This window comes from Heterodontus francisci, chromosome 4, assembly GCF_036365525.1.
Source record: "Heterodontus francisci isolate sHetFra1 chromosome 4, sHetFra1.hap1, whole genome shotgun sequence".
NCBI lineage: Eukaryota > Metazoa > Chordata > Chondrichthyes > Heterodontiformes > Heterodontidae > Heterodontus > Heterodontus francisci.
In genome coordinates, this window is record NC_090374.1 from 4,432,628 (window position 1) to 4,454,296 (window position 21,669).

Below are 21,669 nucleotides of genomic sequence, written 5' to 3' on the forward strand. Positions count from 1 at the left end.
TCGTTGGTACCTATGTGGACCACGACAACTGGATCCTTCCCCTCCCACTCTAAGTTCCTCTCTAGCCCAAAAGAGATGTCCTTAACCTTCGGGACTCTCTGTCTTTGGTGCAGAAAACAATATCTATTCCCCTAACTATGCTTTCTCCTATTACTACTACATTTCTCTTTACTCCCTGCACTTGAATGGCTCTCTGAACCACGGTGCTGTGGTCAGTTCGCTCATCCTCCCTGCAGTCTGTGCCCTCATCCACACCGGGAGCAAGAACCTCATACCTATTGGATAAGGGCACTGGCTGAGGCTCCTCCAAAGGTAAATTCTGGATCCCCATACTTGCCTCACTCGCAGTCACACCCTCCTGTCCCTGACCACAGTCTAAATTTGATGTAATTAATCTAAGGAGTGTGACTGTCTCCTGAAACACAGTGTCCAGGTAACTCTCCCCCTCCCTAATTTGTCGCAGTGTCTGCAGCTCAGACTCCAGCTCATCAAATCTGAGCTGAAGGTCCTCGAGCAGCCAATACTTGCTGCAGATGTGGTCACCATGGATTGCACCAGCGTCCACCAGCTCCCACATCGCCTGCCCAGCCATCTCTATTCCATTTAATTAATTAATTTGGATGTTAAATATTTTAAAAGTGAATTTCTTAACTATACTCTTCAGTTGTAGTAATGTCTCTTGATTTAAACCACTTGGCCAATCAAAAGAGACACGGAAGAGATACCCACCAATCACCTATCTGTTTTCCTGTGATGTCACAGTTCAGCTCTGACAGGTAGAAGGGGCTCTCTGTCGCTGGTTTTTATGTCCCGCCACCGCTGCCCTTCTCATGCTGGTCCGCTCTTCGTGTGCTTTCCATGCACCAATCACTGTATCCCTCACCATCAACATCCTGGGGGTTCCCATTGACCAGAAACTGAACTGGAGTAGCCATATGAATAGAATAATATAAAAGCAAAATACTGCAGATGCTGGAAATCTGAAATAAAAACAAGAAATGCAGGAAATACTCAGCAGGTCTAGCAGCATCTGTGGAGAGAGAAGCAGAGTTAACGTTTCAGGTCAGTGACCCTTCATCAGAACTGGTTCACTTGCTGGCTCTGTCATGTAGGATGTTTTCATTCTGACCCACACAGGGTCCCTTTAAATAGTGCAGCTTCAACAGTCAGGTGTGGGTCATCATCAAGCCCACATGCTCTAATTGGTCAGGAAACTCAGAATTCGGATGCTAGTTCAAAAGCCAATGCTGAAACTTCCCAGGCTTCTGACATGCTGTTGGCTCCTTGCAAGCAGATGGGAAAATTAAAGTTCAGCCCAAAGAATGAAAGATACAGATGAGAGACACACAGAGAAAGAGACAGCGTGGGAAAAACAAAGAGACAGTGTTGGGATTATATTAAAATTATGCAAAGACATTATCTATATTTATACACAGTGAGAGAAAGAGATAGATGAAAAACAGAGCGACAGAGAAGGAAAATAAAAAGAGTGAGATGGAGAAAGAGACATAATGGGAAAACAAAGAGAGAGACAGAAACTGAGTGAGAATGACACAGAGAAAGAGGAAAGAGAGACTGGAGGCTGTACCTCAGATGTCAAGCTTATCCAGCAGGCTGTGACAGAGTTGTCAGAAGAGCCTCCTAGATCTGGCAGTAAGCTTCAGGTGTTAGATGAATTTGTTTTTTATAGAATTAAGGAGAGTTGAGAGGAAAGGGAAGATAAGTTTAGGTGTGGAGGATTTGAGCCAATGCTAACGGACATTATGAGGCCAAGGATATCAATAGATACAGTGGTCAAGAGGTAATGTCAAAGGATGGAAGTGGGAATTGTTTGAGAGATATGAAGAAATGGCTTTTTGAAGGACTGATAGAAAGAAGACTTTCTTTGCTGTATGGAAGACAATGAGGGAGCTGCTCATGGTATCTTGTGCATTATCTGATTGGCTGGAAGCCCAAGACATGGTTACAACATTTCACAATTGTGCCCAAAGACTTACGATGTTTGAGAGAGTTGAGGTTGCTGTCTGATAGGCCTCGAAGATCAAGTACTCATCGATATCTGTCAGGGATGGCGCCTCCGCAACCATTTCTTCCTTCCCCTTCCCCATCATCTTTACTGGGATTTTCCCTTTGTCCTTCACTGCCAGACTGGAGGAGGGGATTCGATAGGGCACAAGAGGAACTCTACAGAGGAGGGAGATGACACAACCATGAATACTGCCAAAAGCCTCCATGGAGCTGTAAGACTGAGAGTGGTTGACAGCTGGGTCAGGGCTAGAGAGTGTGGAGGAAGTGTTTTGTGTATGTGTGTGTGTGTATATAACAGGATCTGGGACCAGCACTGTGTGTGTGTGTGTGTGTGTGTGTGTGTGTGTGTGTGTGTGTGTGTGTGTGTGTGTGTGTGTGTGTGTGTGTGTGTGTGTGTGTGTGTGTGTGTGTGTGTGTGTGTGTGTGTGTGTGTGTGAGACAGTGTATATATCAGGGTCATAGAATAATAGAAAGTTAAAGGCACAGAAAGAAGCCACTTGGCCCATTGCGTCTGTGCCGGCCGAAAAACGATCCACCCATTCTAATCCCACCTTCCAGCATTTGGTCCATAGCCCTACAGATTACAGCACTTGAGGTGAATATCCAGACTCCTTTTAAATGAGTTGAGAGTCTCTGCCTCAACTACCCTTTCAGGCAGTGAGTTCCAGACCATCACCACCCTCTGGATGAAAAAGTTTATGCTCATATCCCCTCTAATTTTTCTACCAATCACTTTAAATCTATGCCCCCTCGTCACTGACCTCTCTGCTAAGGTGAATAGACCCTTCACCTCCACTCTATCCAGGCCCCTCAAAATTTTGTACATTTCAATCAGATCTCCCCTCAGCCTTCTCTGTTCCAAGGAGAACAACCCCAGCCTATCCAATCTTTCCTCTTAGCTGCATTTTTCCAGTCCTGGCAACATCCTCGTAAATCTCCTCTGTACCCTCTCTAGTGCAATTACATCCTTTCTGTAATGAGGTGATCAGAACTGCACACAGTACTCAAGTTGTGGCCTAACCAATGAGTTATACAGTTCCAGCATGACCTCCCTGCTCTTGTATTCTATACCTCGGCTAATAAAGGAAAGGATTCCATATGCCTTCTTAACCACCTTATCGACCTGTCCTGCTACCTTCAGGGATTTGTGGACATTCACTCCAAGGTCCCTCACTTCCTCTACACTTCTCAGTATTTTCCCATTAATCGTGTATTCCTTTGCCCTGTTTGATCTCCCCAAATGCATCAGCTCACACTTCTCTGGGTTGAATTCCATTTGCCACTTTTCTGCCCATCTGACCAAACCATTAATATCTTCCTGCAGCCAACAGCTATCCTCCTCGCTATCTACCATACGGCCAATCTGTGTTGTCCGCAAACTTCTTGATCATGCCCCCTACATTTACGCCCAAATCGTTAATATACACCACAAAAAGCAGGGGACCAAGTATTGAGCCCTGCGGAACACCACTGAAACAACCCTCCAGTCACCTGCCATTGATCCAATATTGTATCCACCTTGCTAAATTTCCCTGGATCACATGGGATTTTATTTTGTTAACCAGTCTGCAATGTGGGACCTTGACAAAAGCCTTGCTAAAATCCATGTAGACCATATCAACTTCAGAATTAGATGAGTGTGGATATAGTGGAGGGTTATGGATCTGTTAGAGATTAGAGTTAGGGGCAAGGCCACAGAGGGATTTGAAAAGGTGGATAGGAATTTTAAAATCAGGATGTTGCTTAACTGCCAATGTAGATCAGCAACCACAGGGGTGATAGGAGGTGACTAGATGTGTAGATGGGGGTAAAGCAGCTGATGTAGTCTACATGGACTTCAGTAAGGCTTTTGATAAGGTCCCGCATGGGAGATTGGTTAAGAAGGTAAGAGCCCATGGGATCCAGGGCAATTTGGCAAATTGGATCCAAAATTGGCTTAGTGGCAGGAGGCAGAGGGTAATGGTCGAGGATTGTTTTTGGGATTGAAAGTCTGTGACCAGTGGCGTACCACAGGGAGCGGTGCTGGGACCCTGGCTGTTTGTAGTGTACATTAATGATTTAGATGTGAATATAGGAGGTATGATCAGTAAGTTCGCAGATGACAGGAAAATTGGTGGTGTCGTAAATAGTGAGGAGGAAAGCCTTGGATTACAGGACGATATAGATGGGCTGGTAAGATGGGCGGGGCAGTGGCAAATGGAATTTAATCCTGAGAAGTGTGAGGTGATGCATTTTGGGAGAACTAACAAGGCAAGAGAATATACAATGGATGGCAGGACCCGAGGAAGTACAGAGGGTCAGAGGGACCTTGGTGTACTTGTCCATAGATCACTGAAGGCAGCAGCACAGGTAGATAAGGTGGTTAGAAAGACATATGGGATACTTGCCTTTATCAGCCGAGACATAGAATATAAGAGCAGGGAGGTTATGATGGAGCTGTATAAAACGCTAGTTAGGACACAGCTGGAGTACTGTGTACAGTTCTGGACACAACACTACAGGAAGGATGTGATTGCACTGGAGAGGGTGCAGAGGAGATTCACCAGGATGTTGCCTGGGCTGGAGCATTTCAGATATGAACAGAAACTGAAAAGGTTAGGGTTGTTTTCCTTAGAGCAGAGAAGGCTGAGGGGGGACATAATTGAGGTATACAAAATTATGAGGGGCATTGATAGGGTAGATGGGCAGAGACTTTTTTCCTTAGCGGAGGGGTCAATAACCAGGGGGCATAGATTAAAGGTAAGGGGAAGGAGGTTTAGAGGGGATTTGAGGAAAAACATTTTCACCCAAAGGGTGGTTGGAATCTGGAACACACTGCCTGAAGGGGTGGTAGAGGCAGGAACCCTCACAACATTTAAGAAGTATTTAGATGAGCACTTGAAATGCCATAGCATACAAGGCTACGGGCCAAGTGCTGGAAAATGGGATTAGAATAGTTAGGTGCTTGATGGCCGGCATAGACACGATGGGCCGAAGGGCCTGTTTCTGTGCTGATTAACTCTATGGCCTCTCGAGCATTCGTAATTTTAATCATTCCACCATTGGTGGTTGTGCCTTTAGCTGCCTAGACTCTTAGCTCTGGAAATCGGCACAGTGGCGCAGTGGTTAGCACCGCAGCCTCACAGCTCCAGCAACCCGGTTTCAATTCTGGGTACTGCCTGTGTGGAGTTTGCAGGTTCTCCCTGTGTCTGCGTGGGTTTTCTCCGGGTGCTCCGGTTTCCTCCCACATGCCAAAGACTTGCAGGTTGATAGGTAAATTGGCCATTAGCAATTGCCCCTCGTATAGGTAGGGAAATATAGGGACAGGTGGGGATGTGGTAGGAATATGGAATTAGTGTAGGATTAGTATAAATGCGTGGTTGATGGTCGGCACAGACTCGGTGGGCTGAATGGCCTGTTTCAGTGCTGTATCTCTCAAACTGAAAAACTAAAACTAAACCTCTCCAACTTTGCTTTCCTCCTTAAAATCTATCTCATTGACCAAGCTTTTGGTCATCTGCCCTAACATCACAGAACCGTTACAGCGCAGAAGGAGACCATTCAGCCCATCGTGTCCGCACTGGCTCTCTGAAAGAGTAATTCCCTCAGTTCCATTCCCCTGCCTTCTCCCCATAACCCTGTACATTCTTCCTTTTCATATAACTGTCTAATTCCCTTTTGAATTCTTCAATTGAACCTACCTCCACCACACACTCAGGCAGCGCATTCCAGACCTTAACCACTCACTGTGTGAAAAAGTTTTCCCTCATGTCACTTTTGCTTCTCTTACCAAATACTTTAAATCTGTGCCCTCTCGGTCTCGATCCTTTCACAAGTGGGAACAGTTTCTCTCTATCTACTCTGTCCATACCCCTCATGATTTTGAATGCCTCTATTTTCTCTTCTCCAAGAAAACTTCTCCAATCTATCTTCATAACTGAAATTCCTCATCCCTGGAACCATTCTCCTGAATCTTTTCTGTACTCTCTCCAATGCCCTCACGTCTTTCCTCAAGTGCAGCTCCCAGAACTGGAGGCAATACTGCAGCTGAGACCGAATTAGTGTCCTGTACACGTTCAACATAACTTCCTTGCTCTTGTACTCTAAGCCCCTATTAATAAAGCCCAGGATACTGTATGCTTTATTAACCACTCTCTCAACCTGTCCTGCCACCTTTAATGACTTATGCACATGGACACCTATGTCCCTTTTCTCCTGCACCCCCTTTAGAATTTTGTCATTTATTCTATATGTTCTTCCTACCAAAATGAATCACCTCACATTTCTCTATATTGAACTTCATCTGCCACCTGTCTGCCCATTCCAACAACTTGTCTCTGTCCTTTTGAAGTTCTATACTATCCTCCTCACAGTTCATGATGCTTCCAAGTTTCGTATCATCTGCGACCTTTGAAATTGTGCCCTGTACACCAAGATCTAGGTTATGAATGTATATCAGGAAAAGCAAGGGTCCCAACACTACTACTTTCTTCTTTCTTTTGGGCCTCCTTATCTCGAGAGACAATGGATACGCGCCTGGAGGTGGTCAGTGGTTTGTGAAGCAGCGCCTGGAGTGGCTATAAAGGCCAATTCTGGAGTGACAGGCTCTTCCACAGGTGCTGCAGAGAAATTTGTTTGTCGGGGCTGTTGCACAGTTGGCTCTCCCCTTGCGCCTCTGTCTTTTTTCCTGCCAACTACTAAGTCTCTTCGACTCGCCACAATTTGGCCCTGTCTTTATGGCTGCCCGCCAGCTCTGGCGAATGCTGGCAACTGACTCCCACGACTTGTGATCAATGTCACACGATTTCATGTCGCGTTTGCAGACGTCTTTATAGCGGAGACATGGCCGGCCGCTGGGTCTGATACCAGTGGCGAGCTCGCTGTACAATGTGTTTTTGGGGATCCTGCCATCTTCCATGCGGCTCACATGGCCAAGCCATCTCAAGCGCCGCTGACTCAGTAGTGTGTATAAGCTGGGGGTGTTGGCCGCTTCAAGGACTTCTGTGTTGGAGATATAGTCCTGCCACCTGATGCCAAGTATTCTCTGAAGGCAGCGAAGATGGAATGAATTGAGACGTCGCTCTTGGCTGGCATACGTTGTCCAGGCCTCGCTGCCGTAGAGAAAGGTACTGAGGACACAGGCCTGATACACTCGGACTTTTGTGTCAGTGTCAGTGCGCCATTTTCCCACACTCTCTTGGCCAGTCTGGACATAGCAGTGGAAGCCTAACCCATGCGCTTGTTGATTTCTGCATCTAGAGACAAGTTACTGGTGATAGTTGAGCCTAGGTAGGTGAACTCTTGAACCACTTCCAGAGCGTGGTCACCAATATTGATGGATGGAGCATTTCTGACGTCCTGCCCCATGATGTTCGTTTTCTTGAGGCTGATGGTTAGGCCAAATTCATTGCAGGCAGCCGCAAACCTGTCGATGAGACTCTGCAGGCACTCTTCAGTGTGAGATGTTAAAGCAGCATCGTCAGCAAAGAGGAGTTCTCTGATGAGGACTTTCCGTACTTTGGACTTCGCTCTTAGACGGGCAAGGTTGAACAACCTGCCCCCTGATCTTGTGTGGAGGAAAATTCCTTCTTCAGAGGATTTGAACGCATGTGAAAGCAGCAGGGAGAAGAAAATCCCAAAAAGTGTGGGTGCGAGAACACAGCCCTGTTTCACACCACTCAGGATAGGAAAGGGCTCTGATGAGGAGCCACCATGTTGAATTGTGCCTTTCATATTGTCATGGAATGAGGTGATGATACTTAGTAGCTTTGCTGGACATCCGATCTTTTCTAGTAGTCTGAAGAGACCACGTCTGCTGACGAGGTCAAAGGCTTTGGTGAGATCAATGAAAGCAATGGTGAGGGACATCTGTTGTTAGCGGCATTTCTCCTGTATCTGACGAAGGGAGAACAGCATGGTCAATGGTGGATCTCTCTGCACGGAAGCCACACTGTGCCTCAGGGTAGACGCGCTCGGCCAGCTTCTGGAGCCTGTTCAGAGCGACTCGAGCAAAGACTTTCCCCACTATGCTGAGCAGGGAGATTCCACGGTAGTTGTTGCAGTCACCGCGGTCACCTTTGTTTTTATAGAGGGTGATGATATTGGCATCGCGCATGTCCTGGGGTACTGCTCCCTCGTCCCAGCACAGGCATAGCAATTCATGGAGTGCTGAGAGTATAGCAGGCTTGGCACTCTTGATTATTTCAGGGGTAATGCTGTCCTTCCCAGGGGCTTTTCCGCTGGCTCGAGAATCAATGGCATCACTGAGTTCCGATTTGGTTGGCTGTATGTCCAGCTCATCCATGACTAGTAGAGGCTGGGCTGCATTGAGGGCAGTCTCAGTGACAGCATTCTCCCTGGAGTACAGTTCTAGGTAGTGCTCAACCCAGCGGTCCATCTGTTTGCGTTGGTCATTGATTATGTCCCCCGATTTAGATTTGAAGGGGGCGATCTTCTTGATGGTTGGCCCAAGAGCTCTCTTCATGCCATCATACATTCCTCTGATGGGGAACTCCACTACAAACCTTCCTCCAGCCCGAAAAACATCCATTAACCACTACTCTTTGTTTCCTGTCACTCAGCCAATTCCGTATCTATGTTGCTACTGTCCCTTTTATTCCATAAGTTGCAAGTTTGCTTACAAGTCATGTACATCACATCAACAGCATTTACCTCATCAACCCTCTCTGTTACCTCGTCAAAAAACTCCAGCAAGTTAGTTAAACATGATTTTCCGTAAGGAAAGCCAGCATGGATGTGCCGACCATCAACCACCCATTTATACTAATCCTACATTAATCCCATATTCCCTACCACATCCCCACCTTCCCCCAATTCTCCTACCACCTACCTAGACTAGGGGCAATTTACAATGGCCAATTTACCTATCAACCTGCAAGTCTTTGGCTGTGGGAGGGAACAGGAGCACCCGGCGGAAACCCACGCGGTCACAGGGAGAACTTGCAAACTCCGCACAGGCAGTACCCAGAACTGAACCCGGGTCATTGGAGCTGTGAGGCTGCGGTGCTAACCAAAGCGCCACTGTGCCATCCTCTGGCACCACCCCTAAGTCTAAGGAAGATTGACAAATTATGGCCAGTGCCTCTGCGATTTCCACTCTCACTTCCCTCAGTATCCTTGGATGCATCTCATCCGACCCTGGTGCTTTATCCACTTTAAGTACAGACAGCCTATCTAATACTTCCTCTTTATCAATTTTAAACCCTCTCTAGTGTCTGACTTACCTCCTCTTTCAACATTGCCTGGGTTGCATCTTCTTCCTTGGTAAAGACAGATGCAAAGTATTCATTTAATATCTCAGCTTTGCCCTCTGCCTCCATGTGTAAATCCTCTTTCTGGTCCCTAATTGGTCCCACTCCTCCTCTTACCACCCTTTTACTATTTATATGTCGATAGAAAACTTTGGGATTTCCTTTAATGCTAGCTGCCAGTCTCTTCTCATGTTCTGTCTTTGCTTATCTTATTTGCTCGGAAGCAGCCCGCATGGTTTTTCGTGCTGTGCTTCCTGTGCAGCGACAGGGCTGCCTGCTGCACGGGTAATTGTGGCTGTGGTGGAAAGAGGCCCTTAATTAGAACATAGAACATAGAACAGTACAGGCCCTTCGGCCCACGATGTTGTGCCGAACATTTAACCTACTCTAATATCAAACTAACTACCTACCCTTCATTCTACTATCATCCATGTACCTATCCAAGAGTCGCTTAAATGCCCCTAATGTATCTGCTTCTACTACCACCGCTGGCAGCGCATTCCACACACCCACCACTCTCTGTGTAAAGAACCTACCTCTGACATCTCCCCGAAACCTTCCTCCAATCACCTTAAAATTATACCCCCTGGTGATAGCCCTTTCCGCCCTGGGAAAAAGTCTCTGACTATCCACTCTATCTATGCCTCTCATCATCTTGTACCCCTCTATCAAGTCACCTCTCATCCTTCCACGCTCCAATGAGAAAAGCCCTTGCTCCCTCAATCTTTCTTCGTAGGACATGTCCTCCAGTCCTGGCAGCAATCCTGGTAAATCTCCTCTGCACCCTCTCTAAAGCTTCCACATCCTTCCTATAATGAGGCGACCAGAACTGAACACAATATTCCAAGTGTGGTCGAACCAGGGCTTTATAGAGCTGTAGCATAACCTCGCGGCTCTTAAACTTAATTCCCCTGTTAATGAAAGCCAACACACCATACGCCTTCTTAACAACCCTATCAACTTGGGTGGCAACTTTGAGCGATCTATGGACATGGACCCCAGGATCCCTCTGTTCCTCCACACTACCAAGAATCCTGTCTTTAAGCCTGTATTCTGCATTCAAATTCGACCTTCCAAAATGAATCACTTCACGCTTTTCCAGGTTGAACTCCATCTGCCACTTCTCAGCCCAGCTCTGCATCCTGTCAATGTCCCGTTGCAACCTACAACAGCCTTCCACACTATCCACAACTACGCAACCTTCGTGTCATCGGCAAACTTGCTAACCCAGCCTTCCACTTCCTCATCCAAGTCATTTATAAAAATCACAAAGAGCAGAGGTCCCAGAACAGATCCTTGTGGAACACCACTGGTCACTGAGCTCCATGCTGAATACTTTCCATCTACTACCACCCTCTGACTTCTATGGGCCAGCCAATTTTGTATCCAGACAGCCAGCTTTCCCTGAATCCCATGCCTCCTTACTTTCTGAATGAGCCTACCATGGGGTTAATTGCCCAGTCAAGGGCCTCAATTGGCAGTGGCGCAGGAAGGCTGTTCACAGGACTTCCCACCCCAAACTAAATTTCAGTGCATCCGAACCCTCCACGTGGGAGAGCATAAAATTCTCCCTTTGCTTTACCGTGTTCCTGTGAAGTAGCTTGGGATTTATCATGTAAACGGTGCTATATAAATACAAGTTGTTGTTGCTGTTGTTGAGTGAGTGAAAGATGACTGCACCCTCTGCTGATGAACCTTCTGTCTCTGTATAACACTGAGACATTGGGTGTCATTCAATTGGTTGTGTACTCAGGAATCTACATTTGGTGTTCAGCCCGTTGTCTGGGCTCCTCTGCTTTCTCTGCACCTACTTGTGTACTTTTGTTTCAAGGTCTTGTTGCCCTTCGTCCTTCTGTTCTTCCTTGTTCTTGGTCGCTGGACTGCTGGTCTCCAGCTCTAAATGTCCATCAGGTTGGGTGGAATCTGGAGCACTGAAACAGCAGCAGAAAGAGAGCTTTAAGCAGCTACTGCAGGACATTGCTCTTCCACCCCCACAGACCCAACATTGCCATGTCTAAATGTTCCTTAGCAGACAAAAAGCAATATACTGCAAACACTGGAAATCTGAAATAAAAAGAGAAAAAGCTGTAAAGACTTAGAAGTCATAGAAATCTGAGTGAGGCTGGGGTGAGTTAATGTTTCAAGTGACAATAATAACCAGACCTTCCTCTATCACAGAAGCTGCCAGTTCTCTAACCGCTTGCTACCTCCCATCTGTTGCAGCTGATTTCTCGATGTGCACATGAAACTCCAGGCTCAATCTGAGCCTTAAATTCCAGGCCAGGATCAGCACGGGGTTAGATACAGAGTAAAGCTCCCTCTACACTGTCCCATCAAACACTCCCAGGACAGGGACAGTACGGGGTTAGATACAGAGTAAAGCTCCCTCTACACTGTCCCCATCAAACACTCCCAGGACAGGGACAGCACGGGGCGAGATATAGAATAAAGCTCCCTCTATGCTGTCCCATCAAACACTCCCAGGACAGGGACAGCACGGGGTTAGATACAGAGTAATGCTCCCTCTACACTGTCCCCATCAAACACTCCCAGGACAGGGACAGTACGGGGTTAGATACAGAGTAAAGCTCCCTCTACACTGTCCCCATCAAACACTCCCAGGACAGGGACAGCACGGGGCGAGATATAGAATAAAGCTCCCTCTATGCTGTCCCATCAAACACTCCCAGGACAGGGACAGCACGGGGTTAGATACAGAGTAATGCTCCCTCTATGCTGTCCCATCAAACACTCCCAGGACAGGGACAGTACGGGGTTAGATATAGAATAAAGCTCCCTCTATGCTGTCCCATCAAACACTCCCAGGACAGGGACAGCACGGGGTTAGATACAGAGTAAAGCTCCCTCTATGCTGTCCCATCAAACACTCCCAGGACAGGGACAGGACAGGGCGAGATACAGAATAAAGCTCCCTCCACTCCCAGGACAGGCACAGCACTGGGGTTCGCTGCTTTCTGATTGGAATCCTGAGTGTTGAGTGCATCGAGGTGTAGCTGACAGTGCTGCAGTCAGTTGCTGGAGGTGCTGCTGGAGAGGAAGAGCTGAGGAGAGAACTGCAACATTTTGGACAACTTTTGCTGCAGAGGAGGAAAAGACTTTTCAATCATAAGGCTGTGTTTCGAGGTGGCTGTCGAGCACCGGACTTGCATTTGATTTGGACTGTTGGGAGAGGCCGGAAGAACAAGGGGTGGGGGCTGTACAATTCTGCAGGGAGCTGTGCAGTTGCACAAAACATAGAAGGAAGCTCTCTCCCCACCCAATTGCCCAGCCTAGGTCAGCTGAAGCTGCCTGGCTAAGAAGAAAGCAGAAGACCGACACTGCCAGGGCAGCTTTCGACTGACACAGGTGAAGACATCTCTCCCCAACTGGAAGACCAGAAGAGCGTGTGAAGGACTGTTTGATTGAATTGTTGTCTGTCATACCACCTCGGTGAAGCAAGTCATCACTCCCAGCCTCCCTTTTCTTCTTCAGTATACCCTCTGTCTCTCCTCTAACTTATTATATATTTATTTATTTCTTGCTTTATTTGAAATCTGTAGGCCTACCATTGGGGTGGGGTTTAGCTCTTGACCCATGGCGAGTCCATCTGTGCCAGTGGCAGGGCCCTCTAACACCTATGTGGCTGCAGTCTCCGCGGCCGTCCACGTGGCCCCGTCACTATTTAAGCTGATCACTTCTAGTCATGGGGTGAAGAACTATCCCCAGTCCAACATGTCTATTGAGGCATGTGTGAAGGCAATGGCTGAGGTTGTCGGCCCCTCAGCCATTGCTGCAGCCTCGAAGATGAACGGGAAGACTGTGTTCTTTCTGAAGACCGAGCAGGTAGTGCTCCTGGCCCTGTGTAAGGGGCTCACTGAGGGGGGGACTTTCCTGCCGGTGGACCCCCTGGGGGCCACCGTACAGCAGATAATGTTGTCGAATGTCCCGCCCTTCATTCCCAGTGAGCTCCTCCTCCCCCACCTGCACCATCTGGGGGAGGTGAGGTCGGGGAATCACTCCAGTCCTGCTCGGTCTTCAGGAAAACAGTCTCCGGCACGTCTACTCATATGAATATATGAACATATGAATTAGGAGCAGGAGTAGGCCATTTGGCCCCTCGAGTCTGCTACTCCATTCAACAAGATCATGGCTGATCTGATTTTAAACTCAACTCCACATTCCCATCTACCCCCAATAACCTTTCACCCCCTTGCTTATCAAGAATCTATCCACCTCTGCCTTAAAAATGTTCAAAGACTCTGCTTCCACCACCTTTTGAGGAAGAGAATTCCAAAGACTCACGACCCTCAAAGAAAAAAATTCTCCTGATCTCTGTCTTAAATGGGCAACCCCTTATTTTTAAACAGAGATCCCTAGTTCTAGATTCTCCCACAAGAAGAAACATCCTTCCCACATCCACCCTGTCAAGACGCCTCAGGATCTTATATGTTTCAATCATGTCGCCCCTATTTATGCAGTTGGTGGTCTTGGAGGGCCACTTCAGGGTGGAGTTCCAAGGAACGGCCTACCGTGTCTTCTGGACCTCGGATGGGGCACGGTGCCATGTCTGCAGTGGTGGAGTCCCTCGTGCCTCCCACCGAGTCTCCTCTCATCCTCACGGCAGAACTCCGGGATTTCCTCGTGGCATGCAGGGGTTGCCGCAATAAAGTTCAGTTGCCTCTCGGCCGTTGGTCGAATCTGGCGCTGATCATCTGGTCCGTCCGTGCCTCCCTCAAGAAAGTGGGGAAGGGCGTGGGCGTGAAACTGGTTGAGAGGCGCCAGTTTAAAGCGTTCCTCAATGGGTTGCTGGAGGAGTGGAAGGCCAGGTACACTTCCACTCCCTCCTCACATAAGGTGTTGGTGACAGGTTTCAAAGTACTTTTGACATGAAGATAACCATAGCCAGCCTCAACAGCAATGGCAGCAGGGGGTCTCACTGTAGATTTCACAATCTCTCAGTCCTCAGGGAAGGGAGATATGCGGTGAGCTTTCTGCAGGAAACCCACACCGTCCCGGGAGACGAAGCCACCTGGCTCGTGGAGTGGCAGGGTGGGGTCTACATGAGTCACCTCACTCCTATTTCTAATGGGGTGGCTATCTTGTTGGCCCCGAATTTTCAGCCGGAGATCTTGGTTCGCCTGGGTAGTGTGCCACTCCACTTTGTGAAGGTGTATGTGCCCAGAATCGGTGCATTGCAAGCTCACTTCTTTGAAGAAGTGTCCACTCTCTTGAGCGCTATTGATAGCGGCGAGTGCAACATCCTCGGGGGCATTTTAACTCTACCCTCAAGGTGGGGGATCGCTTCAGTCCCCAGCGCAGCCAAGCATCGGTGGAGAAGTTGAGGGGTCTGATAAGCTCCCTCGACTTGGTGGATGTCTGGCAGAATCTCCAGCCCGACTCCAGCGCCTTCACATGGAGATCTGGAGGAGGAGGGTCCCGAATCGACCGCCTCTACATTTTGCAGGCGTACGTCTCCTGTGTCTTGGTGGCCTCCATGCGGCTGGTGCCATGTTCGGACCACCACTTGGTGTGGGCTATGGTGGGATGTGGGTAAGACTCACATCCGTGTCTTCTGTCAGGAGTACGCGAAGGGGTTGACCAAGAGGCTGGAAGCCGAGATCCAATTTCCAAGCTTAGGTCAGCTGAAGCTGCCTGGCTAAAGAGACAGAAGTCCTACAGGCTATTAGGAAGGCAAATGGCATGTTGGCCTTTATTGCAAGGGGATTGGAGTACAGGAATAAAGAAGTCTTACTAAAATTTGGTGAGACCGTACCTGGAATACTGTATGCAGTTTTGGTCTCCACATTTACGAAAGGATATACTTGCACTGGAGACAGTGCAGCAAAGATTTACTAGATTGGTCCCTGTGGTGAGGGGGTTGTCTTATAATGAGAGGCTGAGTATATTGTATTCTCTGGAGTTTAGAAGAATGAGAGACGATCTAATTGAGAGATATAAGATTCTGAAAGGGCTTGATAGGGTAGAAGCTGAGAGATTGTACCCACTGGTCAGGGAATTTAGAACATGGGGACACAGTCTCAGGATAAGGGGCTGATCATTCAGGACTGAGATGAGGAGAAATTACTTCACTGAATTTTGTAATTTTTGTAATTCTCTACCCCAGAGGGTTGTGGATGCTGTATCACTGAATATATTTAAGGCTGGGATAGATAGATTTTTGGTCACTTGGGGAATCATGGGATATGGGGAGCGGACAGGAAAGTGGAATTGATGCCCAAGATCAGCCATGATCATATTGAATGGTGGAGCAGGTGCAATGGGCTATATGGTCTACTTCTGCTCCTATTTCTTGTATTCTTGAGATAGCTAGTGCCTGGGCAGCGTTCAACTGACCCAGGTGACGATGCTTCCCCCAACTAGATGACCGGAAGACCAGGAATGCGACCAAAGACTGTTTAAAGTGCTCTCTGTGTACCACCTTCTAAAGCAAAGTCGTTGCTCACAGCATCTCTTTGCCTTTCCTGTATACCCTCAGCCCCGAACTCAATATTGGCTTATTCATTACTTCTTTTATTTTCTGTTTGATTTGCAAGCCTACAATACAGGGTGGGTTTAGCTCTTGAACCCATAGCGAGCCCATAATCACAGGTGGCGGGGCCCTCTAATACCTATGCGACTGCAGCCTCTGTGGACGCCGATGTAGTCCAATTACCTTTTAAATTAATAATTTCCAGTCGCGGGGTAATGAGCTATGCCTACCTCAATATGTCTATGGAGACCTCTGTAAGGTAATGGCCCCTCAGCCATTGTTTCACTTCAAAGATGTATGGGAAGGCTGTGTTTTTCCTGAAGACCCAGCGGGTAGTGTCTCTGGCCCCGAGTAAGGTGCTAACTGTGGGCAGGACTTTCCTGCCAGTGGACCCTCTGGGGGCCAGTGCACAGTGAATAATGTTATCAAACGTCCTGCTCTTCATTCCCAGTGAGCTCCTCCTTCCCCACCTGCACCACCTGGGGGCGGTGAGGTTGGGGATCACCCCAGTCCTGGCCGGTCTGCGGGAGAACAGCCTCCGGCATGTCTACTCCTTCTCCCTCCAGTTATTTATGTGGCTGGCGCGGGAGGAGGTAGCGGAGGACCACTTCAGCGTAGAGTTCCAGGGACGGCCTACTGTGTCTTCTGGACCTTGGACGGGGCACGGTGCCATGCCTGCAAGTGGGTGGGGCATGTTTGGAAGAACTGCCCCAACCTCCTGGCTGCCAGCTCCAACTCGGCGGCCCAGGGTGGCGCTGGTGCACTACCCCACACTCCTCCTGCACCTGTAACTGCCACCGCTGGAGCGGTTCTGGAGGCGGCGGTTTTCACGGACTCTGATAAGGATAGGAAGCCTGTTCGAGTGGAAGGAAAGTGTGGAAAAAGAACTCCAAGAGAAGCGTCCCCTGGATACCGTGGCATAGCCTGAGCCTGTGCTCAGCCCATGGCTGGATCCCAGGGAACCCACCTGCCCCAGGAATAGGCTCGGGTCCAGGGTAACTGGGCAAAAGGAGGGTGCGGATGCGGAGGCCTCTGATGACATGGAGGTCTCTGAGCCTCCACATGCGAGCGGGAAAAAGAGGAGAAGGCACCCCACCACAGAGGTGACAAAGGGCCCTGAGGTGCAGGGCCCATCTATTGGGGGGAGGGGCGAGCTGTCTCCTGATTCAGGTCCCCAGGTTCCCCCTACCACCACCATCAAGACCGTAAGGCCTGGGCAGGATTTCCCTCTCCCTCAGGATGGAGGGAAGGGGGAGAGACCTGTATGTGTGGCTCCTCCTGAAGGAGCAAGTGGAGCCCTGCTTGTGGTGGGGGAGCCTAGAGATGCTCCCCTGGAGAAGCCACCCCATCTGCCAGGGGGTCAGGTGCCCTGGGTGGATGGGAGGGCAAGGCCCCAAAGGGTTGGCCCTCCCAGCTAAAGTCGGGTACCAACCAGGATGTACCCGACCCAGTTGTGATTGAAAATGCTGCCCTGCCTGCTGGACTTGTGGCCGCTGGCAGGGTGGAAGATGGCCTCCTTTCTCCGCCAGCGGTCCTTGTTGTGGCCAGATTTCCGGAATTGGGAAATACTGTCTCCCCTGGGACACTCACTGGCCTGGGGACGGAGATGGAGGAGGGGGGGTCTGAATCGCTGGCATCCATAGGCTCCAGTTCCACAGAAGAGCCCAGACAGACCTCCTCTGCCATTGTTGTAATGGTGGTGGGACCAGCTGGCATGGCACAGTGTGTGGTGGGTGTGCCGGCCGCAGGTGGTGACGACCCGCAGGAGGATGGGGCTCGGTGTGGGGCATGGAGGACGATCTTGAATTCATCGCCAGTGAGGCAGTGGAGTTCCTTGTGCCTCCTATTGAGTCTCCTCTCATCTCCACCGCAGACCTCCAGGACTTCCTTGCTACGATAAAGTTCAGCTGACCCCCAGTCGGTGGTCAAATTTGAGTCTGATCATCCAGTCCGTCCGTGCCACCCTCAAGAAGTGGGGCAAGGGCGCCGAAGTGAAACTGTTAGTGAGGCACTGTTTCAATGCGTTCCTCTATGGGTTGCTGGGGGAGTGGAAGACCAGGTGCACTTCCACTCCCTCCTCACAGTGAGGTGTTGGTGACAGGTTTCTAAGTACTTTTGACATGAAGATAGCCATAGCCAGCCTCAACCTCAACAGCAGCGGGGTTGGGGGGGAGGGGGGTCTCACCGCAGATTTCACAATCTCTCAGTCCTCAGCGAAGGGAGATATGAGGTGAGCTTTCTGCAGGAAACCCACACCGTTCCAGGAGATGAAGCCACCTGGAGTGGCAGGGTGGAGTCTTACATGAGTTACCTCACCCCGCTTTCTAGTGGGGTGGCTATCTTGTTGGCCCCTACTTTTCAGCCGGAGATCTTGGGAGTCAAGGAGCTAGTGCCGGGCCGCTTGTTCCACCTCGCTGTTCGCCTGGGTAGCGTGCCGCTCCACTTTGTGAACGTGTACGCGCCCGGGCCCAGCGCGTTGCAAGTGCGCTTCTTTGAAGAAGTGTCCATTCTCTTGAGCTCCATCGATAGTGGCGAGTGCATCATCCTCGGGGGGCATTTTAACTGTACCCTCGAGGTGGGGGATCACTCCGGTCCCCAGTGCGGCCAAGCATCGGTGGAGAAGTTGAGGGAACTGATCAGCTCCCCGACTTGGTGGACGTGTAGTGGAATCTCCATCCCGACTCCAGGGCCTTCACCTGGAGGTCTGGAAGAGGAGGGTCCTGAATTGACCACCTCTACAATTTGCAGGCGTACATCTCCTGTGTCTCGGCGGCCTCCATAAGGCTGGTGCCGTGCTCGGACCACCGCCTGGTGTGGGCGGAGCTCTCTCCGCTCCGCACGCGGGCGGGGTCCGTGTGACTGGCACTTTAACAACTGGCTGCTGGAGGATGAGCGATTCCGGGACTCGTTCTGTTGATTCTGGGCCGACTGGCGAAGGAAGCAGGGGGGCTTCCCCTCCTTGAGACTATGGTGGGATGTGGGCAAGACTCACATCCGTGTCTTCTGTCAGGAGTACGCGAAGGGGTCGACCAAGAGGCGGGAAGCCGAGATCAGGCGCCTAGAGAGGGAGGTGCTCAACCTGGAGTCCCGTCTCGGTCAGGCCGTCATGGACCCAGCCCTGTGGCAGGCATACAAAGAGAATAAGGGCGCGCTGAGGAACTTGCAGCTCTCAGGGTCCTGAGGCGCGTACGTGAGTATCCAGATCCTGGAAGATTTGGACCATGCCTCATCCTTCTTCTACTCACTGGAAAAATGGCGGGGAGTCCATAAGCAGCTCGTTGAGCTTTTGGCCGACGACGGATCTGGAGGAAATGGGCTGCTTGGCACGTTGTTCTCTCTGAATCCGTCCAGCGAGGAGGCACGCAGAGTTTCGTGAGAGGACCTGCCGCAGGTCAACCCGGAGGGCAAAGAAGGAATGGCAGCTCTGATCACATTGGAGGAGCTCACCGGCGCCCTCCACCAGCTCTCGAGGGGCAAATCCCCAGTGCTGGACGGGCTGACTGTGAAGTTCCTCAGGGCGTTCTGGGATGTCCTGGGGTGAGGGGAGGGGGGGGTGCCGATTCTGCGCAGGTCCTGAGGGAAACCCTGGCAACCTGGGAGATGCCCCTTTCGTGGAGCAGGGCGGTCATCATCTTGCTGCTGAAGAGCGGCGATCTCTGCTTGCTTGAGAACTGGTGTCCGGTCTCCTTCCTCAGCACGGATTATAAGATCTTTTACCAGGCTTTGTCTACCCGCCTGGGCTCAGTGCTGGCCCACATGATCCACCCCGACCAGTCCTATACGGTCCCGAGACGGTCCATCTAGGACAACATCCACCTGGTCCGGGACCTGATCCATCTTTCCCAGAGGACTGGTCTGTCGGTCGCCTTTCTCCCTTGATCAGGAGAAGGCATTCAGCAGGGTGGATCATGAATATCGTTTCGGGACTGTGCGTGCGTTCGGACTCGGGCTGCATTTTGTAGCCCGGGTCTGACTTTTATACGCCGCCGCAAAGTGTATGGTCAAAGCAAACTCGTCCTTGACGGCGCCCCTTCGCTATGGGAGAGGAGTACGCCAGGGATACCCCATGTCCGGCTAATTATATACCAACTGCGAGGAGCCATTCCCATGCCTGCTTCGCAGGAGCTTGGCGGGTTTGGTTCCGCGCAGACCGGGCAGGTGGGTCATCCTCTCGGTTTATCTTGCTGATGTGTTCCTCACGGTCACAGATCCCGTTGACTTGTGGAGGATGTGTGAATGCCAACAGACCTTTTCTGCCACGTCCTCTGCGAGGATCAATTGGGAGAAATGTTCTAGACTCCTGGTGGGTCAGTGGTGGGTGGACTCCCTGCCGGAACAGTTAACGCCTTTTGCATGGAGCACCACGCGCCTCCTCTATCTGGGAGTCCACCTAAGCCCCGCTGAGGAAGCTAGGCCAGCAAACTGGCCGGAGTTGGAGGCAAAAGTCACCACTCAGCTGGAGCGCTGGACAGGACTGTTCCGAGTGCTTTCCTACAGGGGCTGAGCACTGGTCATAAACCAACTGGTGGCCTCGATGCTGTGGTATGGGTTGGTCAATTTGATCCTGCCCCTAGCATTTGCCACCAAAATCCAGAAGAAACTTGTTAATTTCTTCTGGGGCAAGAGGAAACACTGGGTCTCTGCCGCGGTCCTGATCTCCCGATCGAGGAGAGCGGCCAGTCGCTGGTGTGCATTCGCACCCAGGCTGCGACCCTCTGCCTTCGGACCCTGCAGAGATACCTGTACGTCGAGCGTCCTCCCAGATGGTGTGCATTGGGAGGTAATTCTTTCCGCCGGGGAACTGCCTTCAAGACGACACTCAGCTCCCGACGGTGAATGTTAGCCGCACCTCTCTGAGGGAGTTGCCTCTCTTTTACTGGGATCTATTCAGAGTCTGGAACATGGTCGCCTCCAGTGCTAGTTCTGGGGATCGACTGACAGATGGAAGAGTAGCCGAAACCCCCGGGATGCCCGGGTGCGGGTGACTAGGAGGCATGGACGTGTGGAGCGCTCCCAGCCAAGCTGACCCCCACTCGTCCGGAACTATTCATTGGACCTAGGTCCAGAAACCCTCCTTGGGAGCCGTTCCCACACAAGTTGAGCTGCTACTTGGAAATGCCCTCCGTGCCATTCCATATTGCCTGAGGGGTTTCGTATACGGGCTGCTCCTGCACACTCTCCACTTCCTCGCCCTCGTCTGCTGCTCGGACACGCGTGGCGGTCCGTGTTGCCATCTGGCAGAGAGGGGAAACCGCGATGGAATCTCTCTATGCAGGCATCCTCCCCCTTTACAGCAGGGGCCTGAGGTGGAGAGTGCTGCACAGAGCAGTCTGTGCAATAGACTTTTAAGTAGTTTCACAGACTCCCAGATAGACTAAAGCTCTCGCTACACTGTCTCATCAAACACTCCCAGGGCAGGTACAGCAGAGATTAGAAAGAGCTATCTTGCTGTCAGTGCTGTTTTTCTGAATGAATACTGATGATGGTCAGGATTCAACAGAAATAGTCCTGCCTTTTCCAGCGGAGGTGATTTCCTATCAGCCCCACCAGGTTTCCAGTTAGGTTATTGCTGCAGCGACAAGTTAACACTCTCTGCTGATGCATTCTCTATCCCAGCATAACACTGAGACATTGGTTGCTACTGAATTGTTTGTGAACGAGGGAATCTAGACTTGATTTTGAGCTCATGCACTGCATCGACCTGTGTACTTACATCTCTCGCTCTCCTTCACCCTTCTAATTTTCCTTATCCTTGGTCGCTGGGCTGCTGGTTTCCAGCTCCACCTGTCCACCAGGTTGAGTGGAATCTGGAGCGCTTAAAACAGCAGCAAGCACAAAGGTTACTGACATGGACACTGCCCTTCTACCCCCATAGTCCCAACACTGCTGTGCTCAGCTGTC

General features: G+C 50.3%; 1 protein-coding gene across 3 annotated transcripts in view; it reads right to left on the reverse strand.

The window, feature by feature from the left end:
• Positions 1-21,669, reverse strand: part of spef2 (sperm flagellar 2) — an 849,051-nt gene that overhangs the window by 140,888 nt on the left and 686,494 nt on the right. For all 3 annotated transcript variants that reach the window (XM_068029096.1, XM_068029094.1, XM_068029095.1), the window contains 2 exons: positions 11,090-11,209; positions 1,998-2,184 (listed from right to left, as the gene is read on the reverse strand). In XM_068029096.1, the coding sequence (XP_067885197.1) occupies positions 1,998-2,184; positions 11,090-11,209 (307 nt within the window). The remainder of the gene's footprint in view (positions 1-1,997; positions 2,185-11,089; positions 11,210-21,669) is intronic.